The following is a 25,034-nucleotide window of genomic DNA, read 5'->3' on the forward strand; positions in this document are numbered from 1 at the left end:
GTCCTCGACCTTCCCTCCTCATCTGCAACGTTCGACAGCGCGGACAGTCATCAGCTGGGACAAAGCCAAACCTGACCCGAACCACAAGAGCGAAGCCGGTAGCCATTTCTGCGGCGTTGCTCAGGCACCAAACACGCGCCGCCAACTAGTCACCGGAGCCAGGATCCTCGGAATCGGTTTCCGGGGGAAGGAGGCACCGCTGTTCGCTCTTCTGCCCTTCGTCACCAACAGTCCTCTGCGCTTGACGCAACAAACCTTTTACCAACTTCAACCACACCGACCGACACTCTCGCACCGCGCTCGTCCCACCAACTCGAGCACCCACAACACATTCACATCGACAGCATGGCCTTGAAGCGCATAAACAAGGAGCTGACGGACTTGGGCCGGTACGCAGTCACCACCGCCGCAGCACGTCGTGGAAGGCCGACATACTGACTGCCACACAGTGACCCTCCCTCATCATGCAGCGCAGGACCTATCGGTGACGACCTGGTATGTACATGCACTTCCTCCGTTTCCCTCGAGTCGCCGTGGTGCGGCAGTGCACCGCTCGAAATCCCCAGTCAAAGTGGCACATGTGACTAACCGCGCGATACACGCAGTTCCACTGGCAAGCGACCATCATGGGCCCCGGCGACTCACCATACTCGGGCGGTGTCTTTTTCCTCGCTATCCACTTCCCAACAGACTACCCATTCAAGCCACCGAAGGTCAACTTCACGACCCGCATCTACCACCCGAACATCAACAGCAATGGCAGCATCTGTTTGGACATTCTGAGGGATCAGTGGAGCCCCGCTCTCACTATCAGTAAAGGTGCGTGGAACAGGAAACTCGACGTGCGACATCTGCACGATCTGGGCAGAATAGAGGGGCACGAGACTCGATGGAGGGGTAAATTTGTGAAAAGACGCTGACCACGATCTGACAACAGTGCTGCTATCCATCTGCTCCATGCTCACAGACCCGAACCCAGACGACCCGCTGGTGCCTGAAATCGCACACGTCTACAAGACCGACCGCTCTCGCTACGAGGCCACCGCCAGAGAGTGGACTAGGAAGTACGCTATCTAGAGCAGCGGATCGACACATGGAATAGACGCGGATTGCACGATGATGGACGGCCGGCCAACCTGGGAGGCCATCGAGGATCTCGAGGTGGCATGGCATGACTGCTGCTTTTTCACATACCATCATGTACATGGTCATGGTTGGCTTGCTTTCGCTTGCCAAGGAGGCTGGCGATACGACACGAATTCGGGCGCGGACGTAGTTTAGGCGGCATTATGCCATGCGACAATGGCAGTGCTTGACGACTTGCATCACGAGGTTACTTTTAGGAAATTCCTGTCTCACACATGGTTCGTGCGTTAGGGAGCTGAAATGCTATTACTGGGTGTTACGCTGTCTTTTCATGCTGCGGTAAGTCTCTGCCGTCCGCGTTCAGTTCACTTGCTATCATGTGATTATGCGCGTGATAGGTCACTGGGGCTGTTTGCTACTGACAGCCACAGCACTCTTGCCTGAACTTTGAAATAATTTGAAGAACATCTTCCACTTCTTACTCGTTCCATTGCGCACCAACTCTCAGCACTGAACGCCCGATCTGTCACCATCAGTGTCACTTCTCACCCCACACAGGCGGACACAACCATCATGGCTCAAGACAGAGTTATTGGACAGGTGCGCGCGACAACTTCCAATCTTAGCTCGGTGACTGACGCTGGACAGGTCGAAGTAGTCAAGAACACCACGAGCAAGATAGAGGGCCCCTCGACTGATCAAATCGACGAACACAAGCCCTGCAACGCGGACGGCAAGACCATGAGCAATACGGCGAGTTCTTCCGCCAGCCAGATTGCCGCTCCTCAGCTGGACGATCAGGTTGTCGAGATGCCAGTCGTAATAGAGGGGCTCTCAGGCGCCGAGCAGGTACAACTCGAGCTGAAAACCGCGCTCTTCGAGTTGCGAGCTAATGTGTTGCAGTCTGATGCATGCCACAATCTCTTCAACACGGTCGAGCTTCTGGAGAATATTCTGTCAAAGCTGCCAATCAAGGACTTACTCTTCGCCCAGAGCGTTTGCAAGACGTGGAAGAATTGCATCGCGCACTCGAAAATACTTCAACGGGGCCTGTTTCTTGCTCCACCAAAGCTCAAGCCTATCGAGATGATTTACGACACAGGTGACGAGGGCAACCTCCAGACAGCCTTGTACGCCAAAGCCGACGCATCGGACACAGCCGAAGTCAAGTTTCTGCGCACCTGCTTCACTTTTTGTGCAAATCCTCTTCTCGTGTGCGCCTTCGGTTCAGACACTCTGGCCACTTATCTGCTGGATTCGAGCAAGAGCCCCCGTGTAGAAGAGCGCTTCACCCGACCGGAGGCTTCCTGGAAGCGCATGACCACCCTATACCCATCACTTGAGTTTCCGGATATCTTTCTGCCTCTCAAACAACAGTTGAAGTCTTTCGCACTGTCAAGAGAGGAGGCGATCGAACGAACTGGAGGGCATCTCATGATGGTTTTGTGGGAAGAATCGTTGAGGAGACTGGCTCATGCTGGAACAGCTTTTGTTTGTGAGGCCGCACAAAAGTACGAAACAGCCGAGCAGCTGGCCAGTGCAGTCGATAAACTCAAGCAAGGAGAGAAGTTGTGAATTCCATGCATTACGTTGGCACTGCACAGATCGAATCTTGCGGAAGATGTTCTTGATACCCTCATGGCATCCTACGCATACAGGACCATCCAGAAAACAAAATGGGACACGGCAGAGATCCAGCTTGCACGCTTCAAGCACGCTCTACATGTCGTGACAGTTGGAACGAGCTGGCAGTCGTTAGGCCAGGATGTGGTCATTCGTCTTCAAGCAACTTGTCCTTCATCTTTCGACTGCCCGATTGATGTTCGCATCCAGACAAGCCAGAAACGCAGTTCGCACGACCGTGTCACTTCGATACGCTTGTGGTTCAGCTGAAGCATTCTGTCCGCTATGAGCGCCGACCTGTTCATAAGGTCGTGTGAGCATCGAACGAGACCCTACGGTTTCGTCGTCAGTGACTTAGCGTAAATGACACTAGTCAAAAGTTCACAGCATTCAATGAACTCCATTTCCGGTGATGCTGTTCGTGAAGAGTGACAGCCCTAAATATAGCTGTTGTGCTGTCCGAGCTTCTGGGGCTGAACCGGATTGGCGGGACGCGACCTCACACAGCCAGCTCGCCCAGCTTCCTCCATTGACTCTTTGACTTTCCGTGCGTGTTTTGTTGGTCGAACTCTACATCGCCGTGCTATCCTGCGCCCTCTGCACTGTTGGTGATGGAAACCCCGCGCCCGTTCACTTGCACCTTGATGTGACAGGTGAACGCTTCCTCCAAAGACTCCTGTCTCTCTGCCGACACAGCTCGCGACACTCGAAGGACGGCTGACTGCAGATATGTCTGGAGCTATGATGAGACTATTGATCTGCGCTCTGGCGATGATGATCGCGCTGGTCGCGGCGCAGGATACGAATATTGTGTATCCGACTACTGCTGGACCTTCTGCGACTCCGCTGCCGAACGCAGATGGCTATACTTATGCTGGATGCTGGAATGAGACGATCGATGTAGCTGGGTCAGGCGGTGTACGAGCACTGAGTGAAGTCGGGAACTTCGTAAGTCCATACGCATACGCGTCCTCTCCAAGCGTAGTTCAGCATACACAGAATTTATGCTAACATCCCGCTCCTACTACTACAGTCCGCCAACAACTCCATGACCATCGGCTCCTGCCTCAAATTCTGCCAATCCGCCAACGCCCGATTCGCCGGCCTCGAATACGGCCGCGAATGCTACTGTTCTCCCTACCTCTCCACGTTTAGCGAAAGACTCGACGAATCGAACTGTAGTTTCGCGTGCAACGGCAATGCGAGCGAGATTTGTGGTGGACGATTGGCTATTACGTTATACAACCGGACAGAAGGCTCGACGGGAATGGCGTGGAGAGTGGGAAGTGGGAGTCAGGCGACTTGGTATGGGTTTTTGGCGTTTGTGTTTATGGTTTTTGCGGCGTTTTTGTGAGCGGGAAGCGAGTTTGGAAGAGCGAGCGTTTGATCTGAAATGATTTGAGGATGTCAGAAGAGATTGAGGTTGAAATTGGAGGAGATTGATTTGATATACCCCAGATGAGAGGATACATGTTGGTGCCAGCAAAAGAAATGGCTGAGAAATTGAGGAAAGATCAACAGAATTTTGGAACACGTTCGAGCGAGTTAGGTATGTTCTAGAATGCAAAAAGAAAATTAAGCCTCTCGGCCCCCTCCCGCACGGTGTCAAGAACGAGAACAACGGAGAGCACAGGAGCTGGAGGCGACTACCCGCCATCCATGTATCACAAGACGGCCCACTGCATTTCGACAAACGACACGAACCAAGCAAAAAAGAAAAGTCTTTGGACGTTGCCAGGATTGAACTGGCGGCCTTCAGCATTTGCTGTCTTCGAGGAAGATGCGAAGCAGACGCGCTCTGTCAGCAATTAGAGTCAGCATCTTTACTAACGGGTAGGACGATGTTGTGCAACTTACACCACTGCGCCAAACGCCCGGTTTGTTGTCGACGAGAAGGTTGTTTTGGAAGGGTTCATGGAATCTGTATGTGAAAGGTGGAGATGAAAGGGATTTTCAGGAGCGCACGACGAGTGCGGGAAATTGTAGCAAAAGGAGCAAAGCTTGAAGAGCATGATTTCGAGGAAGTCATCCTGTGCTTGTCGAGCGGATCTTCAAGCAGTAAAGATGCAACGAAGCAAAAGGAAAATGGAGAAGGCCAGAATCGAACTGGCATCCCTCGTCTGGCTCAGACGGTGCTATGACCGTGGGAGCGACACCGGGCTGATTTCAGCCGGCGTCACACTCCCCTAAGGGAGTCTCTATGACCGAGGATCTTACCATTGGACCACATCCCCTGTTGGCACGACAGCATTCTTCGGTGCTACATATTTGCTGCTTGAGGCCGCCGAATAGTTAGGGTACAAAGCGATGGCAAGAGGAGAAATTGCTCGAGTGATCCACGTGCTTCCGCGGCTATCGATGTCGTTCCTGCAGCAAGTTTTCCCATGACAGTATCAATTGAGACTGTTGACGGGCGGGCTACAGCACACGTAAAAATCAATCAAAAAGATATTGGAGAAGGCCAGAACCGAAATAGCGTCCCTCGACAGAATTACATGTCGAGTTCCTTGCCATTTGGACCACAACTCCCGGAAGACTTGCGTGCCGCGACACTACAAATGGGCTGGCTTAAGGCGGCCGGAGGTGAACGAAGAATGTTCCAGTGGCGGTGGAGTCATAAGGGGAAAGGGTCGGTCCAAATAAAGCGAATGGTTTTGGGCCATAGTCTGATCTTACAGAACATCGTCGATGGAGCCCTGTTGCTTGCCTTGGCTCAACCTTTCGAGAGCTCCATCGAACGCATCAAGAGCGGAAAGACTCGAACTGATATCCCTCGCAGAAAAGATTGGGTATCTTGCTATTGAAATACGACTTCCAGGCGACTTGTGTATTGCGGCACTGTAAATATACCAGCGAAAGTCGCTCTGAGTATGGGTCATTAGAGCGAACCTATGCCAGTGGAGTAAGAAGCAAGTGAAGTGTAGCCAGGATCCCAGACCTCGAAAGCATCATCGATGGAGCTTTCATGCTGTACTCAGGCAAGATTCTCGATGTCAACACCGCAAAAGCACAATGCACGCAAAGAATTGGACAAGGTCAGAAATGGGCCAACATCTCTCGTTCGCCAGAGTAGCGAAAAGGCCTGGACTCTGGAATGCAGACATCAACCAGATGCGCTCGTCCCACAGCTTGCCAAGACTGGAATCAAGTTTGTTCCCACCCTGCAATGGTTCCTTCGTGCGATTCCGTCCAGAGACTGCATCGATGCCATCGTTCGCCATCATCTTCTAACCCCGCCGCACTACAACTGCACGTATGACGAATCATCGTAGCGATCGTTCCGCTCAGTCTCGGTGTTTTCGGTACATACCACACCCTTGGCGTCTACGACAGCCAACTCACCTGCAACGAATCACAGGCCAACAAGGCACTTTCTAGACAGTCTGCGCCTCCAGGAACGGGACAATTCGCGGTGCTGCACAGAATCCGGAATGTTCGATCTAGTCCAGAAGCAGCTTGCACAGCATCGAATTGTGCGATGAAGTCGAATTTGTGCAGGCTTTGTGCACGCTAGACATGGGTTTCCGCGAATCCAACGAATCACCGCTCGACCATACTACTCATATATGGTTGAAATGTCATAGAACGCCTTGGCGATTCTCTACCCGGTGGACCAAGATTCGGACAGTTCGAAGGTCTAGGCGTTTCGCCTTTGGTAGGCGTTCTAATAATGCCGTAGCAATACTTCCAGTTCATCCGTCCAAGATAAAAAAGGCCGATCGACCAAGTCTGTCCTCCCCTTCGTCAGATCAAATAACTTTCTCTTCGTTCGTTCTGCATCATGTTGATGAACTCGTATATTGCGGCAGCTGTGCTGGCCTTTTGCGCCGCTCAGACGGGCGCTGCTCCTGTTGCTGTTCCTCCACCGGAGTTGTTGGCTGAGGTGAGTTTTGTTGTCAATTTGTAGGAGATGTGTCTTGAGATCATCCAAGCTGAACAACGAATAGAAGAACATTGCTTTCCAAGGCTTTGATCCATCAACATGGACACCAGCGAAGCGGGATGCCGAAGCTCAATGGAACACAGCAAACAAGGACGGCAGCGTTCCAGACTCGTTCATGCAGGCCGTGAACAAGTGGCAAAAGGCGAAGAATAGCGGCAGCAGCAGCAAATCGAATAACGACAAGCGAGACGCCGGCTTATTTGTTGCAAACCCTGATGGGACTCTTCCGCAGAAGTCCCAGGAAGCATTAGAACGCTGGAACAAACAGTTCTTGGGTCAGAAGCGAGACGCCCTCTCCGTCGCGGTAGGCCCAGACGGCTACGTTCCACCAGAGGTCCAAGAGCAACTAGATCGCTGGGACGGGCGACCTTCTGAGGAGAAGCGAAACGCCCTTTCAGTCGCTGTCGATCCTGAGACCGGAGCCATCTCACCAGAAGCCCAAGAGCAATTAGACCGCTGGAACAGACAATTTGGCTATCCTGCCAAGGAGAAGCGAGACGCGCTCTCCGTCGCAGTCGACCCCGAAACCGGCTCCATCTCCCCGGAATCCCAGGCGGCACTAGACCGCTGGAACAAACAATTCGGCTATCCCGCAAAGCGCGCAGCAGAAGAACAGTCGAAGCAAAATCTTCCTCAAGGTCCCGGTGTCCTCGATCTCAAGAACGGAGAATACCGACCCCTCATGATCCAACGCCGTGAAGCAGAAGCAGAAGCAGAACCACAAGTCTTCTCCGGCTTGCCATCAGCTTCCTGGTTCAAGAACTATAAAGCCCAGCAGAGCAAAAAGAACAAGAAGAACAATGGCAAGCGTGAAGCAGTCGCAGGACCTTCTTCCTCTGGCAAGAGCAACTACATCTCCATCCCGGCGAACGCTTGGGCTGCGGCGTTGAAGAAGCAGAAGGGCGGGGAGTGATCAGCCAGCAGTAGAGCGGAGCAGCAGTCAGCAGAAGCAAAAAGGCTTCTAGCTGAGCAATGGACTGTACCCCAATATGGTGCCACGAATGACGGAAAGATGGGTACGAGACACGAACCAGAATTCCGCACACCAAAAGAGCGTGTGCAAGGCTAGCTACCTCGCACGAGATGAGGAAAGCCGTGGGAATGGCAAGAAAGGTGGTCGCTGGCCGGCCTGCCCACCAAAGCCGCGATATGAGAGAAGAATAACGAAGTATCAACATATGAACGAAATGACCGAGACAAAGATTGGACGAGCGCACGAAAGAATGTACGAAGTAGGGTAGAACGAGAGCCACGAGGACGAGCAAGCATTGGACCGGCGTTTTCGGATTCGGGTTTGGATGGGATTTAGCGTGTAGTCGTTTGGTCTTTCCGTCGGATAGAGTACTCGCAACAGCAACAAATTTTACGTCTTAAAGACTTTCACATGAGGCATCTGCTTGTGTGATAAGTCTAAAAGCGGTGCCTGTGTGTTTGGTATGGTTCATTCGATTCGAGCTTGTGCTGCAAAACTTACCTCTCCAGTGCCAGAACCAGCACGCTGAGAAGCGATCAAAGCTTTGGTATTTCCACTTTCTTCATATCAAACAAGACGTTTACAGAAAACACCATGCTCGCTAACTCTCAAGTCCAACCCAGCACCCGGCTTCAGTCGCGACTCCTCTAGATTCGTGTCCCTCTCTCGCTTTTCCTCCCAGCCAGTTAGTCAAAAAGCTGGCATGATGACACCATACGCCAGAAGCTGCTTTCTGCTCAAAGCAGAAAGGATTCACCCACCACGAAATAGCCTCTATTGGTACTCGCTATACCGTCAAACGCAGACCACTGCTTGGCGCACCGATTGCTGACACCTCGCAGACCTTGCAGACCGTGCCCTTGTATTTCGTGTGGTATTTCGTACCATCGAAGGGACAGCTTGAGCTGGCCTCACCAGCGTAGATGGGCGTGTAAGAGGCAGCGCAGATCTCGAATTCGGCGTATGTGTCGTATTCGATCTCAATGGCATCGGTAGGTGAGCGTTCGGCAACAGCCTTCAATTTTCGCGCCTGCGAGTAGTCAGTATTGATTGGAGCAATTGTTTAAGATGGCTGGACTCACGGTTTCCTTGAACTTGATGTTGGTGCCGCGCTCGATCAAGGCGTTTGCAAAGTTGAGCACACTTCCCAGCTGCTTGTTCTTGTTGGCAAAGTTCATCGCGGAGAAGAGTGCCAGGGTCTGATGTTGGGGCTCGATCTCGGGAACTGTGAAATAAGCAGACAGCTCAAGACTTCGCTTCTTCGTGGCATCGTCGAAGCTGCTGATGTCAGTGGAGCCACCGGTCAGCGTCCTTCGCTCAAGCTCGATGGACATCGCAAGCACGTATTGTGCAGCTTGTTGCACGGCAGCGAGGGCTTCTTGAGCTTGGCTCTGAGATAACACGGCATTGACCATGAGCAGTTGCAGCGCTTTCTTGAATGTCGCTCTGCCGTCTTCGAGCTTGTTGAGTTTCATCGCGTTCTTGCCGTTGGCAATCTCGATAGAAAGCACTGATTCCAGATCGCGGGGAATGAGGGGTAGGACCTTTCTCGAGTCGGTCTCGTTGAGTGTTCGGCGAACATAGTTGACCAGTGGTGGCAGTCCAGAGTTGGCGGGCAGGTATGTGCGAGTGGCTTGGAAGATCTCCAAGAATCGCGCTTCGAGAGGCTTGAAGTTGACAGCTCCCACTTGTCGGTTGAGCAGGTTCATAGCGGTGTCGAAGCTGCCCGCTGCTGCATGATCAGCTGCTAGAGGCGAGTTGCGTGCCCAGAGATCGGCTTCACTGCTGCCAGCACCAGCTTCTGCGCTCTCGACATTGACAAAGTCTTCTTCAACCTCCGGAATCGATTCATCACCCATGTCCCAGCCTTCCGCTGCATCATCATCGTCTCCTGCTTCATCCAGAGCGCCATTGGCTGCAGCAGCTGCATCTTCTCCGAGTAAGTCCTCTTCTCCGTAGCCATTGGTATCTACAACGGCGTCGCCATCTTCCGCAGTGAGGGCCTTCTCGAACGCATTGGTGCCTGTTGGCTTGGTAGGCCAATTGCCTTGGAATGTAGGAGTGACAGCTTTGGGTGGGGCAATGGGCTTTCCAAGAGTTGGTAGTTTGATCTCTTCCTCGGACAACCCGCTCGCCTCCAGAATAGCCTGTGCTTCGTCCTCGAGTCCATGCGACTTTGCCGTGACATATGCGAGTGGGTACTGGTCAACCTCTTTCAGCATCTCTATCCGGCTTTGCACATCGCCGAGGTATATCGAGTTCTGGAATTGGCTCGTGATGTCGCCGCGATGTTCGGCGATCTTTGCCATGCGGTTGAGCTTCTCTTGGTCGCCAGTCGTGAGGTACAAGAACGAGAGCTTGTCGAAATTTCGCTGCTTCTGATATGTCATCTCGACGATCTTGTGGTTGCCGTGTGCCAAAGCCTCCGCGCCAAGACGTTGCCACAGCTTTGGACGATCAAGCTGTTGTGCCATTTCTACTGCAACATCGAGATTACCGCATTCGATAGCAAGATCGAAACGTGTTGTTGGATCTTGCACGAATTGCAACGCAATCTCTGGGTAGCCCTTCTTCTGAAGATACGAAATGATGCTCTGACCGACCAAGCTCGAGGTCTTGATAATGTTGAGCATCTCGTCGTAATGTCGCTTGACCAGAGCCAGCTTAAATCTGTACTCGGTTGGGTCGATGGTAAGGATCTTGGGTTTCGCGGCGCGATCAAGACAGTACAAGCTGCGTCCCTTGACGCGAACAAGGTATACAACATGTTCAAGTGTGCGAACAATGCCGTTGTCACCGTTCATCAGCGCGTACTTGACGTGGTTGAGGGTCGAATAGAGCAAGACACCAGCATCATCCCAAGTAGCGCTTTTGATTCGAATCGTCTCGTGGAGCGTGCTGATCTGCTTGAGCGATTTGTCCACGATTGTGACATTATGCTTGCTGAGGAGAGCAGCGTGCAAGCCGTCCGAGGACCACACGACGTACTTGACGCCCGAAACTGCAAGCTCGGCGAGTTGCTTTTTCTGTTGGATGTCGTACAAGTAGACATGTGTCGGTGCGATCAGCAGCAAGCAACCAGTACCGCCAAAGACCATATCAGTCGTGCCAGCTGGGGGCTTGATTGTCTTTGTGGTGGAGTTCTGCAGATCCTTGATGTCGATTTGCTGGTTCTGCGCATTGAAGACAGCAAATCGGTTTCGTGCCACAAAGACTGCGGAATTACCATTGCCACGATGGGTGCTCGTGGGCTCCACAGCTCCAGAAGCGTCGCGTGGCAGGCTCATGAGCTCGTAGGTTCCGCTGTCAGCGGGTGTAGTGACGAGGACCGAGCGTTCAGCAGGGTTGTAGGACAATGTTCGTGGAGGAACCCATGCATTGCCGAGCTTCTTTAGTGACAACATCGAAGGGCTTTCGACGTTCTTGGTGAAGTCGTACGAGCGGACGTGCTTCTCTTTGGTGATGTAAAAGAGGTTGTTCTGGTAAACAGCAGAAGCTGGCCGTTCACGCTCAAGCTTGAAGACCATTACACCGTTGTCATGGCCAGCAGCGAAGAGGTTGATTTCCGGATGTGCCGCAATAACCCAGAAACGATCATTCTCCCTCTTGAAAGACTGCACCGAAGTTCGTCGGTTCAGATCCCAAACGCGAATGGTCTTGTCCTCACCCACGGACAAAATCAGGTCCTGATGTGGGTGGAAGAGAGCTGCAGATGCGTTCTGGAAGTGCCCTCTGCATGTATCCACTTCCCATGCCTTGGTCTCGCTCATGCGCCACAGCTTCACCAGTCTGTCGTCACCAGCGGAGACGATCAAAGGCAGTGTAGGATGGAAAGCGACCCAGTTGACACCTCGGTCGTGCCCCTCCAAAACGAACTTCACCACCGCATCGGTGTTGCCAAACATATCCGCCTGCTGTTGATTTGATCGAGCGACCTGGTCCTCGAACGACATGGATGTGGGAGCAGAGTGCTTCTTGCGCAGACCTGAAATATCCCAAACTCTTACTGACTGGTCCAGCGAGGCAGAGACGACCAAGTCGTCCTTGGGGTGGAATTGTGCGCACATGGTATAATGGTTGTGTCCGGTCATGGTGCAAACTACCGACCTGTTAGCGAATGTTTTGCAGCTTCTTGACAGCGCAGCACATACTCAGCGACCTGTTTTGCCAATTCCAGATGCGGATAGTCTGATCATCCGAACTCGAGATAATCCATGGCAGCTCGTGGTGGAAGAAGACGGTACGGACATAATCGAGATGGCCATTCAGGGTGAAGAGACATCTTCGTGTTTGGTATGACCATACTTTGATTTTGTAATCATCTCCTCCTGACACGAACAGCGGTTGTGTCTTGTGAAAGTCAATGCCTCGCACGGGGCCATCGTGCTCCTCGAAGCGGTCTATCAAGGTTCCCATGCGGTAGTCCCACAACTGGATGGTCGACGAGTGTAGCGAAACGAGGATCCATGGTCGTTTGGGGTGGAAGGCAATGCCCTTTGCGCGCGACGATTTGGACTCGAATTTGGTGAGCATCGAGGGGCTAGATGAGGAAGCCATAGCGGGATCTGGGAGTGGGAGCCTTCGCCCCAAGCAGGTGCTGTTGCACCAGGGAGTGCGCGATCAGGCGGGAGAGTGAGAGTGCGGATTCGGTGCAGCTCTCCTCGGGAGGTGCGGTGGCTCCTAGTGCCGTTGGTGGTGGACAGGGCGGGCGCGGTGGTCGTCAATGGAAGCCACTTGTACACCTTCAGCAGCCAGCTCTCCAGATTCCAATTGCTTGGCGGCCCGACTTTGTTTGGCCAGGGACTCACATCACTTATCGATATTCAGCCGACCACGTGCAATTCACAAGCATACTCTGTCACTTCTCACTCTTGCGCAAGGACTGCGAGTATTTCTCTCTGCCCGTATCTCTAGCTTTCAGAGGGTATCTGGGGCATTCTGTCTGTCCACGCGAGATGTGTAGGAGATCCATGACGTTGGAATGGGGAGTCAGCAAGTCTGGACGCCTGCGAGTTTCCAGTTTTAGAGATTGGTCGATACGAATAGCACACAGGACTGCTCATGATGTGAGTGAAGAGTTGTGTGCCCTCAAAGTACTCCCAATGGTCTGGTATTGAACATGCCAGTCCTCACGAGGTAAATATGTTATACCTGCCTTCCTCCGCGGGATAGCCAAATAGCGCCCATTTATCTGCACCGATGGCCTGACCCTTTCTCTGCCTTCACACGCTTTCCACAAACGCGCTTCCTCAGCCTTCCCTTCTCTCCTCCACCTCCTCTCCCATATCTGCACGTGTCAATGGTGATGATGCACGCGCAAACGGGGCTCGCTAAGGATGCAGCCAGCACATGTACCCGGTCGTGTCACGGCCACCGTCGCAGAGTCGCCGAGCCAAAGGCAGCACTACTCAGGCGTGCCCGAATGTCTCCGTCGGCGAAGAATTTGATAGGTAGGCATATCACTCCGCGATGCGTCGACCGAGCATCGCTCCAACGCATGCCATCCTGACACAACCGCTACCAAACACTGGCAAGTCCGCTCCTCCAATCCGCGTCCGAATTGCCACGTCGAGGTGCATCGACGCGAGCAGCATTATCGTGCTTCATCATCATCCCACCACGCCGCTCCTGCAGGGTGCTTCCACGTCGAAACCAGTCACACCTTGCTGCCCAAACCAAGGCCATACCCACTCAAAAGCCTCGCCGCTCCTGCGACCTCTCTATCGCGAGTTCGCGCCTTGTCCGCTCCATACTTCCCACTTTCCACCGCCCGCCTGCCAGCACCCGCCCTGCTTACGTCCGGTCAGATAAGACAGGCTTCGTTGTGCCCGCACCTCGACACTCGCCCCTCCAGCGCTCAAACATGATACTATCGGCTCTTCACAGACAATCCGACATCGTCAGACGATACCACATACGATCATCTTTGCGCGACGCGCGCTGAGGCATTGTGCGCACACTGACAGCACGGGCTGCGTATTCGCCATGGCGAGCATGCTCGATTACCTGCACTCCACCTCCGGTTTCACATCCGAAAACAGCTTATCGGGCGTACCAACCCCGCCATACACACCGTCTCGCCCATTGCGACCAGGAAAGCGGTCAAGGCTCGAGCGCAGCGACTCGCCTGCCAGCCTCGCCGGCTCCATACATCCCCACGAAACTGCGAGCCCCGCTACGAAGCCAGCCAAGAAACGACTTGCAGTCGACAACATCAAAGTGGAGGAAATACCCGATGACGCGGGGTACATGGGGGATGTAGACGGCATCTTGCCCTACGAAACAGAATCCGCAGATAGCAGCGATGAAGAAAGTGACCTCGCTGAAGACGATACCGCCACTGATGTCAGCGGGGACGAGGCGATCGGTCTAGCACAGAGATTGTCGCAAATGGACTGCGCAGATGAAAGAGAGGCTTTCTTGCAGGAAAGGAAGCGACGACGGCAGCGAGAACGCAAACAGGGAAACCACACCAAGCGAACGCACAGTCTTGCCAACGAAAGCATTGCAGAGCCGACAGATATTGAAGCATTTGACGATCATGATTATGAAGTAGGAAAGCGCAGGTTGAGACGTCGAACGAGAGGTCCTGATGACATGATACCGGACATGACCAACGAGCGGCCCAGATCTCCGCCTGAAGATGGCCATCATAGCTCCGCACATACAAGTGTCGCCGGGATAGACGCGGGCAGCCTTACTTCAGATGTTGAGGCTGAAGCAATGGAACTGGACGAGAACAAGTGAAGTGAGCGCGAAACGCCACTACACCCATGTCAACGACAGGGCTGCCGTATGGTTCTTTCATATCAGAGCATTGATAGAGCAGCGGGTCCTATGCTTGCCGGTCAATCTCAAGTAAAGGTGAATGTCCTGCATGACATGTATCGCAGTCACCGCTTCTTGTTTTCGGCATGTCAGACGCAGCTGCAGAAGGATGCCACGTCCATTGACAGTTCGAGCCATGGCATTGTCAGCATGGTCCAATGCAACTCAGACTGCTTGATCAGCACTGCCAGGTCGCCATGCCTTAGCCCGCGCAGCCCACGGTCATGTCAGGCCAATGACTTTTCGTGCTCGTGTGGCTAGACGAAGATGGACTTGGACAAGCTCTAGTCCCGTTTATTGCGAACAGTGACCGAGACATAATGCATTTGCAAACTAAGTCAGCGCAGCATATATGTCACGAAGTTATGAGAATGAGAAGTGCTTTGCATGAGCAGTTTTCACTCGAACCTGCCAACGTCTTGCCGTTGCTCGCAAGACCTCGTCGCATTTTCCATACGCAGGACGCGGATACTGTACTCCTCAAATCCTACGAATCTATGACATATGCGCAGCTTCTCTCCAAACATAAAGTTTGTGTTGCTGCAGCACCTCCAGCTGCCGCTGCCACCAACGCGTCTACGGGCTCTGCCGTGCCTATTCCTGCACGTTAGCGCTTAGTGGCTTTTGCATCACCTTCTTAGCGACCTTCTACCTTTCTTGGCTGTGTGAGCTCCCAGCCACATCACCTCTGCCACGCGCGGTTACACGATTGAGAGACGCGGTGTTGCACAAGCTATCGGGACTCTGCAGACAGCTGAGAGCCATCGCATTTACAATGGCTGGGGATCAATGTAGACGCACTATCTCCAAGAGCAACGAGCAAGCCTTCCAAGACTGAGGGTCTGGCACAATGCCGCCGCGCAAAGGCGTCCAACAGAGCTGCGGATTCCAGAGGATGAGAGGATGAACAGATCATCATGAGGGTTGACTATGCGATCTGCTGCGGCGTCTTGGCGGCCTGGTTCGCGGCCAGATGCAGACACAAAGAAGCCGCTGCTGCATGTCGTGTCGTGTATAAGAGGCTGGGGCCCAAACATGCTGCAGCTCCTCAAAGCATATCGAACGAACAAGCACCTGCACAAGACAATAGTTCACTCAGCCCTTCCCCTCCTCCTGCCTTGTTCGTATAGCTCACAACTTTTCTTTGCTCAAGCTACAGGTCTCCCCAAAGTACAAGAGGCAGGAAGTCCCCACGCCATTCTGATCTCTTCACCTGCCTTCAAGACTGCCCACCAGACATCATGTCAAGCCTCGCCAAATTCATCATTGCCGGCCTCGGCGCAACTGCCGGCGTAACGGCCTACCCACAAGAACAAGCACCAAGCAACACGGTACCAGTCATCTCACAACCGCCAACGCCCTCCCCAGTAGCATCCAGCGCCGCTGCATCCGCTTCCGCCGCCAACGTCGCCCTCGCCAAAGAAGCTCTTCAAGCCGTAACAAATGTCGGCCGCTTCAACGCCCTCCTAACAGTTGACGGCGCTGGCCGCGAACTCCTCCCCGACGACACCCTCCGCTCCCGCCTCGTCTTCGACTACGGCGCCCGCGCAAACCCCCTCGGCCAAGGCGGTCGCTTCATCCTCGCCAACCAAAACACTTTCCCCATCCTCGTAAACCAAGGCATCTCCACCGCCGTCGGTTTCCTCAACCCTTGCTCCATGAACTCCCCTCACACCCACCCTCGCGCCACAGAATTCTTCACAGTCATACAAGGCAAATTCCAAACAGGTTTCATGCTCGAAAACGGTTTCCTCGCCAACGCCACCGAAGGTCGCCAAACAACACAAGTCTCCGTACAAGAACTCGGACCTTTCCAAGCGACGGTTTTTCCTTTGGGGAGTATTCATTATCAGTTTAATCATCAATGTGAACCGGCGACGTTTATTGCGACGTTTAATTCTGCGGACCCTGGAACGAGTCAGGTTGCACAGAATTACTTCTTTTTGGATAGTGGGGTTGTGAATGTGACATTGGGCGAAATCAACCAGATCGATGGCACGAATATTGAGCAATTCAGGACAAGTCTGCCAGCAAACTTGGTGCAGGCTGTAGACTCGTGCTTGGCGAGGTGTGGGATTGAGAAGAAGTAGTGCAAGTGGTGATGGGATGATGGGATAATGTTTACTGTTTACTGTTTGTTGCTTGAGTTACCAAGAGGGTGTCAAGAGGATGAGATGAATGATGTGATGAAGATATTAGACTTGTATATACGCATGAACGAGAAGCCATTGATGATGATGATTACTTCCCACTTTATGTTTGCGATCTTAAGTCTGCAGGGTCGTTGGTGGATGCTCAAATACTTCGTTGGAGAGAAGGGCTCATCATTCTTACGCGACTATCCTTCAGATAGGGTATACAAACTCGTAAATTCTGGTTCCGCATAGCGATTCGTAGAAGGATCTTCAGGAAACAGCTGAACGGCGAAGGTTACGCAAGTTGGAGACGTTCTACTTACCTTGATATTGAAATTGTAGCAAGGGAATCGTAGTGGCTCTCTAGCAATGATGATTGCTTTGTTATTTGTGTTAGGTGAGGCAATAGTTGGTTAGGGTTAGGGTTGTTGGGATCCAAAGAGTGGTTAGAGAGGAAAAACTTACATTGCAAGGGCTAGGCTTGGGGGTGAATTGCCTGCTTGTAGGTTAAAGATTGGATTTTTGGAGTGGAGATGTAGTGTGAGAAGTGGGTGTACTGTCTTCCGAGGACACTTGGGTTGATTTGCACATAACATTGCTAGAAGAAGGGGTTTGGCTTTGCGTAAGATTGGATTGATGATCTTGTCAGTGACGCTGGGAGTTCAAGTGGAGTATTTTGACGCTGAGTCGAGTCGAAGCGTGTGTACATAGGTATATGCATGCTCCAGGCTTGGATTGCACACAATACCATTGTGTGTCCATCGCCGATTTATGTTAATGAGCGATTGGGAACATGAATATGAAGATTGGGCAGTACGGCGACATTACTATGTTATCAGGCAGCTTCTTGCTCTTCTGACGCTCCAGGTCACAATTCTTCCTCTTAATTTCAATGCGAGAAGAGAAAAACGGGGGCGAAGTGTTGTTTGATGTGGGTCAGGAGTTCTTCTTGCCTCATTGCCTCATTGCCTGAGTATTTCTGATCCCTGCAGGTCGGCTTCGAGCTTGCTTGTCAGCAATTGCGACACTTGGTGAAGCAGATCAATTTGCGAATCTGGATGAAACGATGATGGACGAGGCATATACCAGATATCGAACACCCAATGAAGGAGATGTACGATTGTCATGATGAAGAGTGGACAGGAAATGTGAAGTCTTGGTCCTGCCTGCCAAATCGAGCTTAGCGCAAGGGGTGCGGAAACAACCACCAGCAAAAGCAAAAGACGAAGGCACCACTGTGACCCTTCCTTGCAAACAATCTGCATACTATTCAACATTCTCGCAACGATGTGCGCAGAAGTGATTGCGACAGCACGCAACGAATACTATTCCACAACATGACGAATCTCGGAAGGATCACATCCAACGGTTCGGACCCAAGAAGCTGCATCCCGACACCGAAGAAAAGGGTAAACGACCAGCGTCTCCGAAATGACTCGAAGTATTTTGTGCGCCAGAGCAACTGGTTGAACCAAGAAGATGAACTCTCGCATATGCGTGCTTTACCATTCTCGGACGTCACTCAGCTTACGCGGAGAGGTTGAGCCGTTCGGCGTGAGATAACGAGCAGGAACTTTGTTTCCCATGCAGAAGGTCAAGAGTACCATATAAGATGGCAGCCTCTTTGCTGCTTCTTGTTGGCACACGAACATTCTCATTCCGGTCTTTACAGCGTGGGCTTAAATGCCTCTAGTCACTCATTTATAACACTTCCAGAGGATCGTTTCGCACCATGCATTTTCCCACTTACCTCCTTGGCTTGGCCAGTCTGAGCATCGCCGCTCCCACCGGTAATTATCGACGCGAAGAAGCGGGAGGACTTGGTCTAGATGCGGTCAGTGGTCTGACTGAGAAGCTTCCTATCGGTGCGCTTGGCAAACGTGGAGAAGGCGGAGCGCTTGAACTGGACTCTGTCAGTGATCTGACTGAGAAGCTCCCTATCGGCGCGCTTGGTGCACGTGGAGTGGTAGCGAATCCAGTAGCGGGTTCCGAGGACGACATCTTCTGCTCCGATCTTCTCAAGTTGCATGGCCAGACCGATGACGAAATTAACTGTATCGATGGACACGGCGATCTCGTTCCATTTGGTGCTATCAAGCGTCGCCAAGAGGAGGGAGGAGAGGAGGAGGGAGGAGAAGAGGAGGGTGGAGAAGCGCCAGAGGGCCCAGAAGGTCCAGAGGAGCAGCCAGAAGCACCCGAAGCACCCGAAGCAGAGGAGCCTGAAGGGTCGCAAGCACCAAAAGGGCCAAAGGCACCGAAGGCAAGCAGTGTCGAGCGTCGAAAGGAGAACAAGGCAGAGTCTAAGGACGCAGGAAACCCTCTCGGTGGCCTTACAGGTGGTCTCCTTCCAGGCATTGTGCGACGTGGGAACCTTGATGGTGTCACTGGCGGAGTTGGTGACCTCACTGGTGGGCTTACGGATGTTACAAGTGGACTTCCCAACACTGGCAAGCTCGCATCAGACACCCTTCGCCGTGATGTAGGCGGCCTTGACGGTATCACGGGAAGTCTTGGAGGCGTCACTAAGGGTCTTCCCGATACTAGCAAACTTACCTCCGGCGCTCTTGGACGCCGTGAGATCGCTGGTCTTGACGGCATCGCTGGCGGACTTGGAGGCGACAGCAAGGGTCTGCCTGACATCGGCAAGCTTACATCAGGTGCTCTTGGACGCCGTGAGATCGCGGGTCTTGAGGGCATCACTGGCGGTCTTGATGGCGTCACCAAAGGTCTCCCAGATACTGGTAAACTTACATCAGGCACTCTTGGACGTCGTTTCCTCAATGGCGGTACAGTGGATTCTCTGGCTCCTGCAACCGATGGTCTTGGCACTGCTACGCAAGGAGTTGGAGCTGCTCTCTCTGCTGCCAAACTTGCTTCAGGCACTCCTCGACGCGATCTTGATGCAAGTGGTGGCGTTCCTGATGTCAAAGAACTCCGCAAACAAATTGCAGACGATGATTTTTTTCATGGAAAAGGCGACAGTGCCAACGTTGAGGATTCTCCTGAACAAGTCGCTGAGAAAGCCGCTGATGAAGCTTCTGAAGCGGCCCATGACAGTCTTTTACCAGGCATCCTGCGACGCCTTGAACCTGCTGCTCCCCTGTCTGCCGCCGAGGAGGAAGCTCTCGGTGGTAAGGGTGAGCTCATTCCAGGCATTCTCCGACGTGACTTGGCCAGCGAGATCAAGCCTTTGGCCGAGGGTTTGAAGCCCGCCCTTGAGCCAATCCCATCCATCGACACTACCAAGATGGCGCCAGGCGTCCTCCGACGTGGCGATGCTACTGATATCGAGGCCGCTACCGACGAATTCACAGCGAACATTCTGGAAAGCGTGTCTGACCTCGGCCGCCGCGCAGAACAATCATCCGCGGACAAGAATGGCAACAAGGCTTCTGCTGTTAAGACCAACCACAAGGCTGCCGTCGAGAAGGCTGACAATAAGGCCGCCTCTAAGAAGGCTGACAACAAAGCCGCCCTGGAGAAAGCGCACAGCAAGGCTACTGAGAAGACAAGCGGCAAGCCAAAGGGTGGCCTGCTCGGTCTGCCTGTCCCTGGCGTACTGAGGCGTGACACTCATGACAAGAAGGCTTCCTCGAAAAAGGCTGGCAATCAAAAGTCTGTAGAGAAGTCGCACAGCAAGGCTACTGAGAAAACGAACGGAAAGCCAAAGGGTGGCCTGCTCGGTCTCCCTGTCCCAGGTGTCCTCTAATTTGAGATGAGATACATGAAGCCGCTGGTGTCGGTATTGGGTCTGACAAACCATTTCTATCTGAGCGTAGGATAATCCCAACTCCAGCTTATGCTCGAGATTGTACGAAGCTGATGAGAAAAGTAGTGCTCGCCAGCGACTGTGGAGGCGATCATTGGCCTGATGGCGCCGCATCCAGAATTGCAGAGGTTGGCAATGAGGCCTGAGCTTGTAATACTTTCTGAGTCAACTGAGCATTATGCCTCAACGTAGTACTTCAAAATAATGCTTCAACGCACGTTGCTATGCCTCCGATACAGTTGATTGCTGGCAACAGTTGATGGTCAATGGCAACATGAGTCGATAGAGTGGAATGCAAATATCCCCAGCAATGGTTGATGCCCATTTCGTTGTGATAGGTAACACGTGATTATTCAGAACGTTACATCGCCGCTCCTTGGTGTTTTTGGACTTGCTGTATTGAGTCTGTGCGATTGCCGCACCGTTTGCAGGAGCCAGCGCGGGTCAGACCGTTCCGACTCGGCATGCCGATGCCGGACGGAAGACCAAACTTTCCAGCAACGTCTGGCGTCAGCACCTAACTTCACACCTGCAGCAGGCGGGGAACGACTCTCATATTTTGGTAATGCTAGAGTTTCGTTTCAAGCCTTGGTCGAAGACAGACATGATGCGAGCAGTGCAGCTTCCTTCCTTCTGCTGCGACTACCGGCAACCACGAACGTTCGTAGGAGGGCAGTCGTGTCTCAGAACGAATGCTGCACTGCAGTCACACCTTCACCCAAGCTGTATACCACATGTCTCACACCCTCTCTTCGGCAGATAACCGCCCGCTGAACAATTCAATCCCTTCGCCGCGAACCGTGTCCTGTCACCAGCTCGAACAACTGCCCCGAACATGAAGCAATCTCGGACGCCTGTGGATCGGAGGAGAAAAACCGCTTCATATCGCGTTGTCGGGCCAGTGAGCGCTGATGGCTTCACCGCGGCCCTTGCGGCTGTGGCTGAATAGAATTGTCTGGTAGCAGTTGTGCGGGAGGATGACCCGCCGCTGGCTCAGGTACGGGGATAAACTTAATTGGATGCATATGCACGTCGTCCCAGACATCAAGAGCACGTCTTCAATACTGATGGTAAGATCACTGGAAGTTGAGAAACGAGCTGCTTTGATCGTTGACTTTGCAGGCCACAGGAAACGTGCGGTACTTGCGGGGTGCTGGAAATGCCTCATCGCTCTGAGACATCACAACGTCTCCTGCAGCAGTGACTTCACTCGTCACAGTGCAAGCCCAGCATGCACAGCTGTAACTGCGATCTCCATGGCTACCAGGGGCAGAGAGCAACGCTGGCAAGGTTGAGACTCTGTTGACCAATATCGACCTCCCCGTATGACCAGCCTGGCGAGAAAGGTATATATGCTGCCTTCTCTGTCCACTTAGTACTAATCATCACAGCTCCAACAACTCAGCTCTTCACAACACAGCTTCACTCGATCTCATTCGATCTCCCCTCAGTCACCTACTCTCGCTCAACACTCTCCCAACTCTCCAAAACAATCCACTTCCATCAATATGCGTTTTATCGTGCTCGCAGTTGGCCTTGGTGCCATGCAGGCAGCCTCAAGAGCCCTTCCGACACGCGGTGGCCTTACCGACCTTCGCAGCCGCAGCGTTTTCAGCGAGAACCTCATTGCGAGACACGATGATGATGACGATTCCGCGCTGGCAGTGGACCTCGAGGAGGCCGCTTCTCCTGGACACGCGCCGCTCAACCTGAACTCGGAAGACGACGATGATGACGATTCGCACCACCACGGAGAGACTTTCGTCGGCAAGCGATGGGGTGGTGGAGGCGGCGGAAACAACCAGCAAGACAACGATTTCCTAGACATTCTGGACAAGGACGCGGGGGCTTCCAAGCGCGGCGTCGAGCTTCTGGAAGACGACGACGATTTTGATGGCGATCACGTCCTCATTGGCGGTCCAAAGGGCACAACTGTTGGCAATGGTGTAGGAGCAATTGACACGACAGAGGACCACCATCATCATAATGATCACGTCCTGATTGGCGGCCCTGAGGCGACTTCGGCCGGAAATGGAGTTGGAACAATCAACACGCGTGCGAACATCCTCGGTCAAGATGACTCTCAGAAGGCGCACAACTTAAACGGAAACCTGGTTGCTTCGGCGACTGGCAACGGCGTTGGCAAGATCCACGCTCGCGCAAATATTCTTGGACAGGACGATTCGCAAAAGGCTCACAACTTGAATGGAAACCTCGACGCATCAGCTACCGGAAACGGAGTTGGCAAGATCCACGCTCGTGCAAACATTCTTGGACAAGATGACTCCCAGAAGGCCCACAACCTCAACGGAAACCTCGATGCATCAGCTACTGGCAACGGTGTAGGTAAAATTCATGCTCGCGCCAACATTCTCGGCCAAGATCACAGCCAGACAGCTCACAACCTGAACGGAAACCTTGACGCCTCGGCCACTGGAAACGGAGTTGGCAAGATCAACGCCCGTGCAAATATTCTCGGTCAGGACCACAGCCAAACCGCTCACAACCTGAACGGAAACCTGGATGCTTCGGCAGTAGGCAATGGAGTTGGAAAGATCAACACCCGTGAAGCGCTCAATGTCCTTGGTCAAGACCACTCTCAGACAGCCCACAACTTGAACGGCAACCTTGAGGCATCCGCTACCGGCAACGGCGTTGGCAAGATCAATGCTCGCGAGACACTCAACATCCTCGGCCAAGACCACTCTCAGACAGCCCACAACTTGAACGGCAACCTGCAGGCATCTGCTGTTGGCAATGGAGTGGGCAGCATTCACACCCGCGGACTTATCTCTGACGAGCACTCCGAGGTGACTGATAGCCACTCCGAGAGCAACAACGCTGGTGTCCAGGTGCCTACCTCCTCGGTCACTGGTGGTGGCGCATCAGCTGCTGGTAACGACAACCAGGCGCTTAACAACCAGGGAATCAACGCTCGCGGGCTCGTTTCTGACGATGACAGCTGGGTGCAGGACAGCCACTCAGAGAGCAACAACGCTGGTGTACAAGTTCCTACCGCACAGGTCAGCGGTGGAGGCGCAGCAGCGGCTGGTAACGACAACCAGGCAATCAACAACCAGGCAATCAACGGTCGTGGTCTCTTGGACATCCTTGGAGACGACGATGACTCGCACGAGGACGATGACGATTCCCACCACTCTCACCACTCTGACGATGATTCCGAGGACGATTCCGCTGACTCAGACTCTCAGTCCAACAACTCGGGAACCCAAGTGCCTACCGCGCAGGTTGGCGGCGACGGAGCGGCGGCGGCTGGAAACGACAACCAAGCCGTGAACGTGGACGTTGCATAGATTTGAGAGTGTTCGAGAATGTTTCGAGCTTGGTGCTTGGCCGATCTGTCAGACAGGGGAGGATGTAATGTCTAAGAAGTGGTAATAGGGATAGAAGATGGGCAGGAGTGGTGGTCATTGCACAAAGCTACAAAAGTTATCAAAAGTTACAATAATGAATGTTGTGTTCTTCACTCTGTTCTCACCTCCCAGTAATGTTCTCTGCCACTCTTCCTACACCGCCATGGGTACGTTGCGAAAGCTTGAGTGGCGCTTGAACAACCTGCATGATCTTTTACAATGCAATAAATTCTCCACCAGAATTCAGAGCCACCGTGCAACTGCATGCATGGTCTAATGAACTTGGCCATGGCTCAGGTAGCCGACGCAATATGCAGCACAACGTCACTGACGAAAGGTACACCTTCTGTATGTTTGTGACCAGTTGTATATGCTTCTCTGGGTTCTTGGATGGCATGCAGATATGAGGGGGCCTGTTTCGTTGCCATAAAAATAGTTTGTGGATCGGAGTCAATGAAGTGCGGTGGTGATTCTGGATGTGTATCTGCGGTTATGCGGCACGGGAAGTGGCAGGCGTCGCGGATTGGACTGTAAGAAGATATTTTGAATGACAGTGTGGGCTAGTACTGGTAGGTGCTGCCACTGCTCAGCATCTACATATCTGAAGTTTTCATGCATTTGGAGGAAGTGCTACGACTTGCGGCCGGCACGTGCTTTGACGAACGTTTCTGAACGTTGGACGTTGTAGAACAAATTTTGGGGGTAATCTGGAGAAGTCGTTCCGAAATAAGAATAGAGCTGCTTCCTTCCTTACCACCACCCTTCTTCCTCTTTCCTGCCTCTTTTGCGTAAATCGAATCTGATTGCTGCTTGCATTGCTTCTGCCACTTGGTCATCATCACCTGGGTCGCGCATATACAAAGTCACCACGATGCAAATACTCATCTACCTTGTCAGCTCGATTGCGCTGTGCTCGGCTGCGCTCTCCCGCCGACAACAAGAGCGACTATGTCCAATGGAGCTGTACGCGGAAGCGCATTGTTGTGCGACGAACGAAGCGAGGATTGAGGATCTTTCTTGTGGTCCATGTACGTACTTTCTAAGCAGAAAGCTGCTTCGATCTTCATTTGTTTTCACACTCCTTCCCAATATTTCTCTGGACATGCGAGTGCAATGATGATGTTCGAGCTGACAGAAGGGACTGCTACTCTTAGTGGAGATCACTCTTGAATCCGTGAGCGCGTTCGAAGACAATTGTGCGGGGAAAGGATTGAGGGCAAGATGTTGTGCTTCACCGGTAAGTCTTGCTGCATCGCAACACATTTGCGTGGCCGCTGATTGAAACATGATTCTAGGTCGCAGG

General features: G+C 52.9%; 9 protein-coding genes across 9 annotated transcripts; 8 read left to right on the plus strand and 1 right to left on the minus strand.

Annotated features, from left to right (window-relative positions):
• Window positions 1-345: 345 nt before the first annotated feature.
• On the plus strand, window positions 346-1,077 carry UBC1 (Ubiquitin-conjugating enzyme E2 1; the record flags this gene model as incomplete). The annotated part of the gene is made up of 4 exons (XM_023603083.2): window positions 346-389; window positions 450-495; window positions 606-819; window positions 938-1,077. The coding sequence occupies 4 exons, from the start codon at window positions 346-348 to the stop codon at window positions 1,075-1,077; spliced, it is 444 nt and encodes a 147-aa protein (XP_023454590.1).
• A 582-nt stretch (window positions 1,078-1,659) lies between these two features.
• Window positions 1,660-2,661, plus strand: RHO25_011659 (uncharacterized protein; the record flags this gene model as incomplete). Its single annotated transcript, XM_065603442.1, has 2 exons — window positions 1,660-1,686; window positions 1,735-2,661. 2 exons carry the CDS (start codon window positions 1,660-1,662, stop codon window positions 2,659-2,661), a joined length of 954 nt encoding a protein of 317 aa, XP_065459514.1.
• An 819-nt stretch (window positions 2,662-3,480) lies between these two features.
• RHO25_011660 (uncharacterized protein) lies at window positions 3,481-4,063 on the plus strand (the record flags this gene model as incomplete). The annotated part of the gene is made up of 2 exons (XM_023603085.2): window positions 3,481-3,657; window positions 3,743-4,063. 2 exons carry the CDS (start codon window positions 3,481-3,483, stop codon window positions 4,061-4,063), a joined length of 498 nt encoding a protein of 165 aa, XP_023454592.2.
• Window positions 4,064-6,490: 2,427 nt separating this feature from the next.
• On the plus strand, window positions 6,491-7,565 carry RHO25_011661 (uncharacterized protein; the record flags this gene model as incomplete). Its single annotated transcript, XM_023603086.2, has 2 exons — window positions 6,491-6,592; window positions 6,657-7,565. 2 exons carry the CDS (start codon window positions 6,491-6,493, stop codon window positions 7,563-7,565), a joined length of 1,011 nt encoding a protein of 336 aa, XP_023454591.1.
• Window positions 7,566-8,412: 847 nt separating this feature from the next.
• RHO25_011662 (uncharacterized protein) lies at window positions 8,413-12,182 on the minus strand (the record flags this gene model as incomplete). Its single annotated transcript, XM_023603087.2, has 3 exons — window positions 8,413-8,655; window positions 8,708-11,724; window positions 11,777-12,182. 3 exons carry the CDS (start codon window positions 12,180-12,182, stop codon window positions 8,413-8,415), a joined length of 3,666 nt encoding a protein of 1,221 aa, XP_023454586.1.
• A 1,428-nt stretch (window positions 12,183-13,610) lies between these two features.
• RHO25_011663 (uncharacterized protein) lies at window positions 13,611-14,372 on the plus strand (the record flags this gene model as incomplete). The annotated part of the gene is made up of 1 exon (XM_023603088.2): window positions 13,611-14,372. The coding sequence occupies one exon, from the start codon at window positions 13,611-13,613 to the stop codon at window positions 14,370-14,372; it is 762 nt and encodes a 253-aa protein (XP_023454585.1).
• Window positions 14,373-15,694: 1,322 nt separating this feature from the next.
• On the plus strand, window positions 15,695-16,543 carry RHO25_011664 (uncharacterized protein; the record flags this gene model as incomplete). Its single annotated transcript, XM_023603089.2, has 1 exon — window positions 15,695-16,543. The coding sequence occupies one exon, from the start codon at window positions 15,695-15,697 to the stop codon at window positions 16,541-16,543; it is 849 nt and encodes a 282-aa protein (XP_023454588.1).
• A 1,777-nt stretch (window positions 16,544-18,320) lies between these two features.
• On the plus strand, window positions 18,321-20,297 carry RHO25_011665 (uncharacterized protein; the record flags this gene model as incomplete). Its single annotated transcript, XM_023603090.2, has 1 exon — window positions 18,321-20,297. The coding sequence occupies one exon, from the start codon at window positions 18,321-18,323 to the stop codon at window positions 20,295-20,297; it is 1,977 nt and encodes a 658-aa protein (XP_023454587.1).
• Window positions 20,298-21,865: 1,568 nt separating this feature from the next.
• Window positions 21,866-23,671, plus strand: RHO25_011666 (uncharacterized protein; the record flags this gene model as incomplete). Its single annotated transcript, XM_023603091.2, has 1 exon — window positions 21,866-23,671. One exon carries the CDS (start codon window positions 21,866-21,868, stop codon window positions 23,669-23,671), a length of 1,806 nt encoding a protein of 601 aa, XP_023454594.2.
• Between the last annotated feature and the right edge of the window lie 1,363 nt (window positions 23,672-25,034).

The sequence above is a fragment of the Cercospora beticola genome, chromosome 8, assembly GCF_033473495.1.
Source record: "Cercospora beticola chromosome 8, complete sequence".
NCBI lineage: Eukaryota > Fungi > Ascomycota > Dothideomycetes > Mycosphaerellales > Mycosphaerellaceae > Cercospora > Cercospora beticola.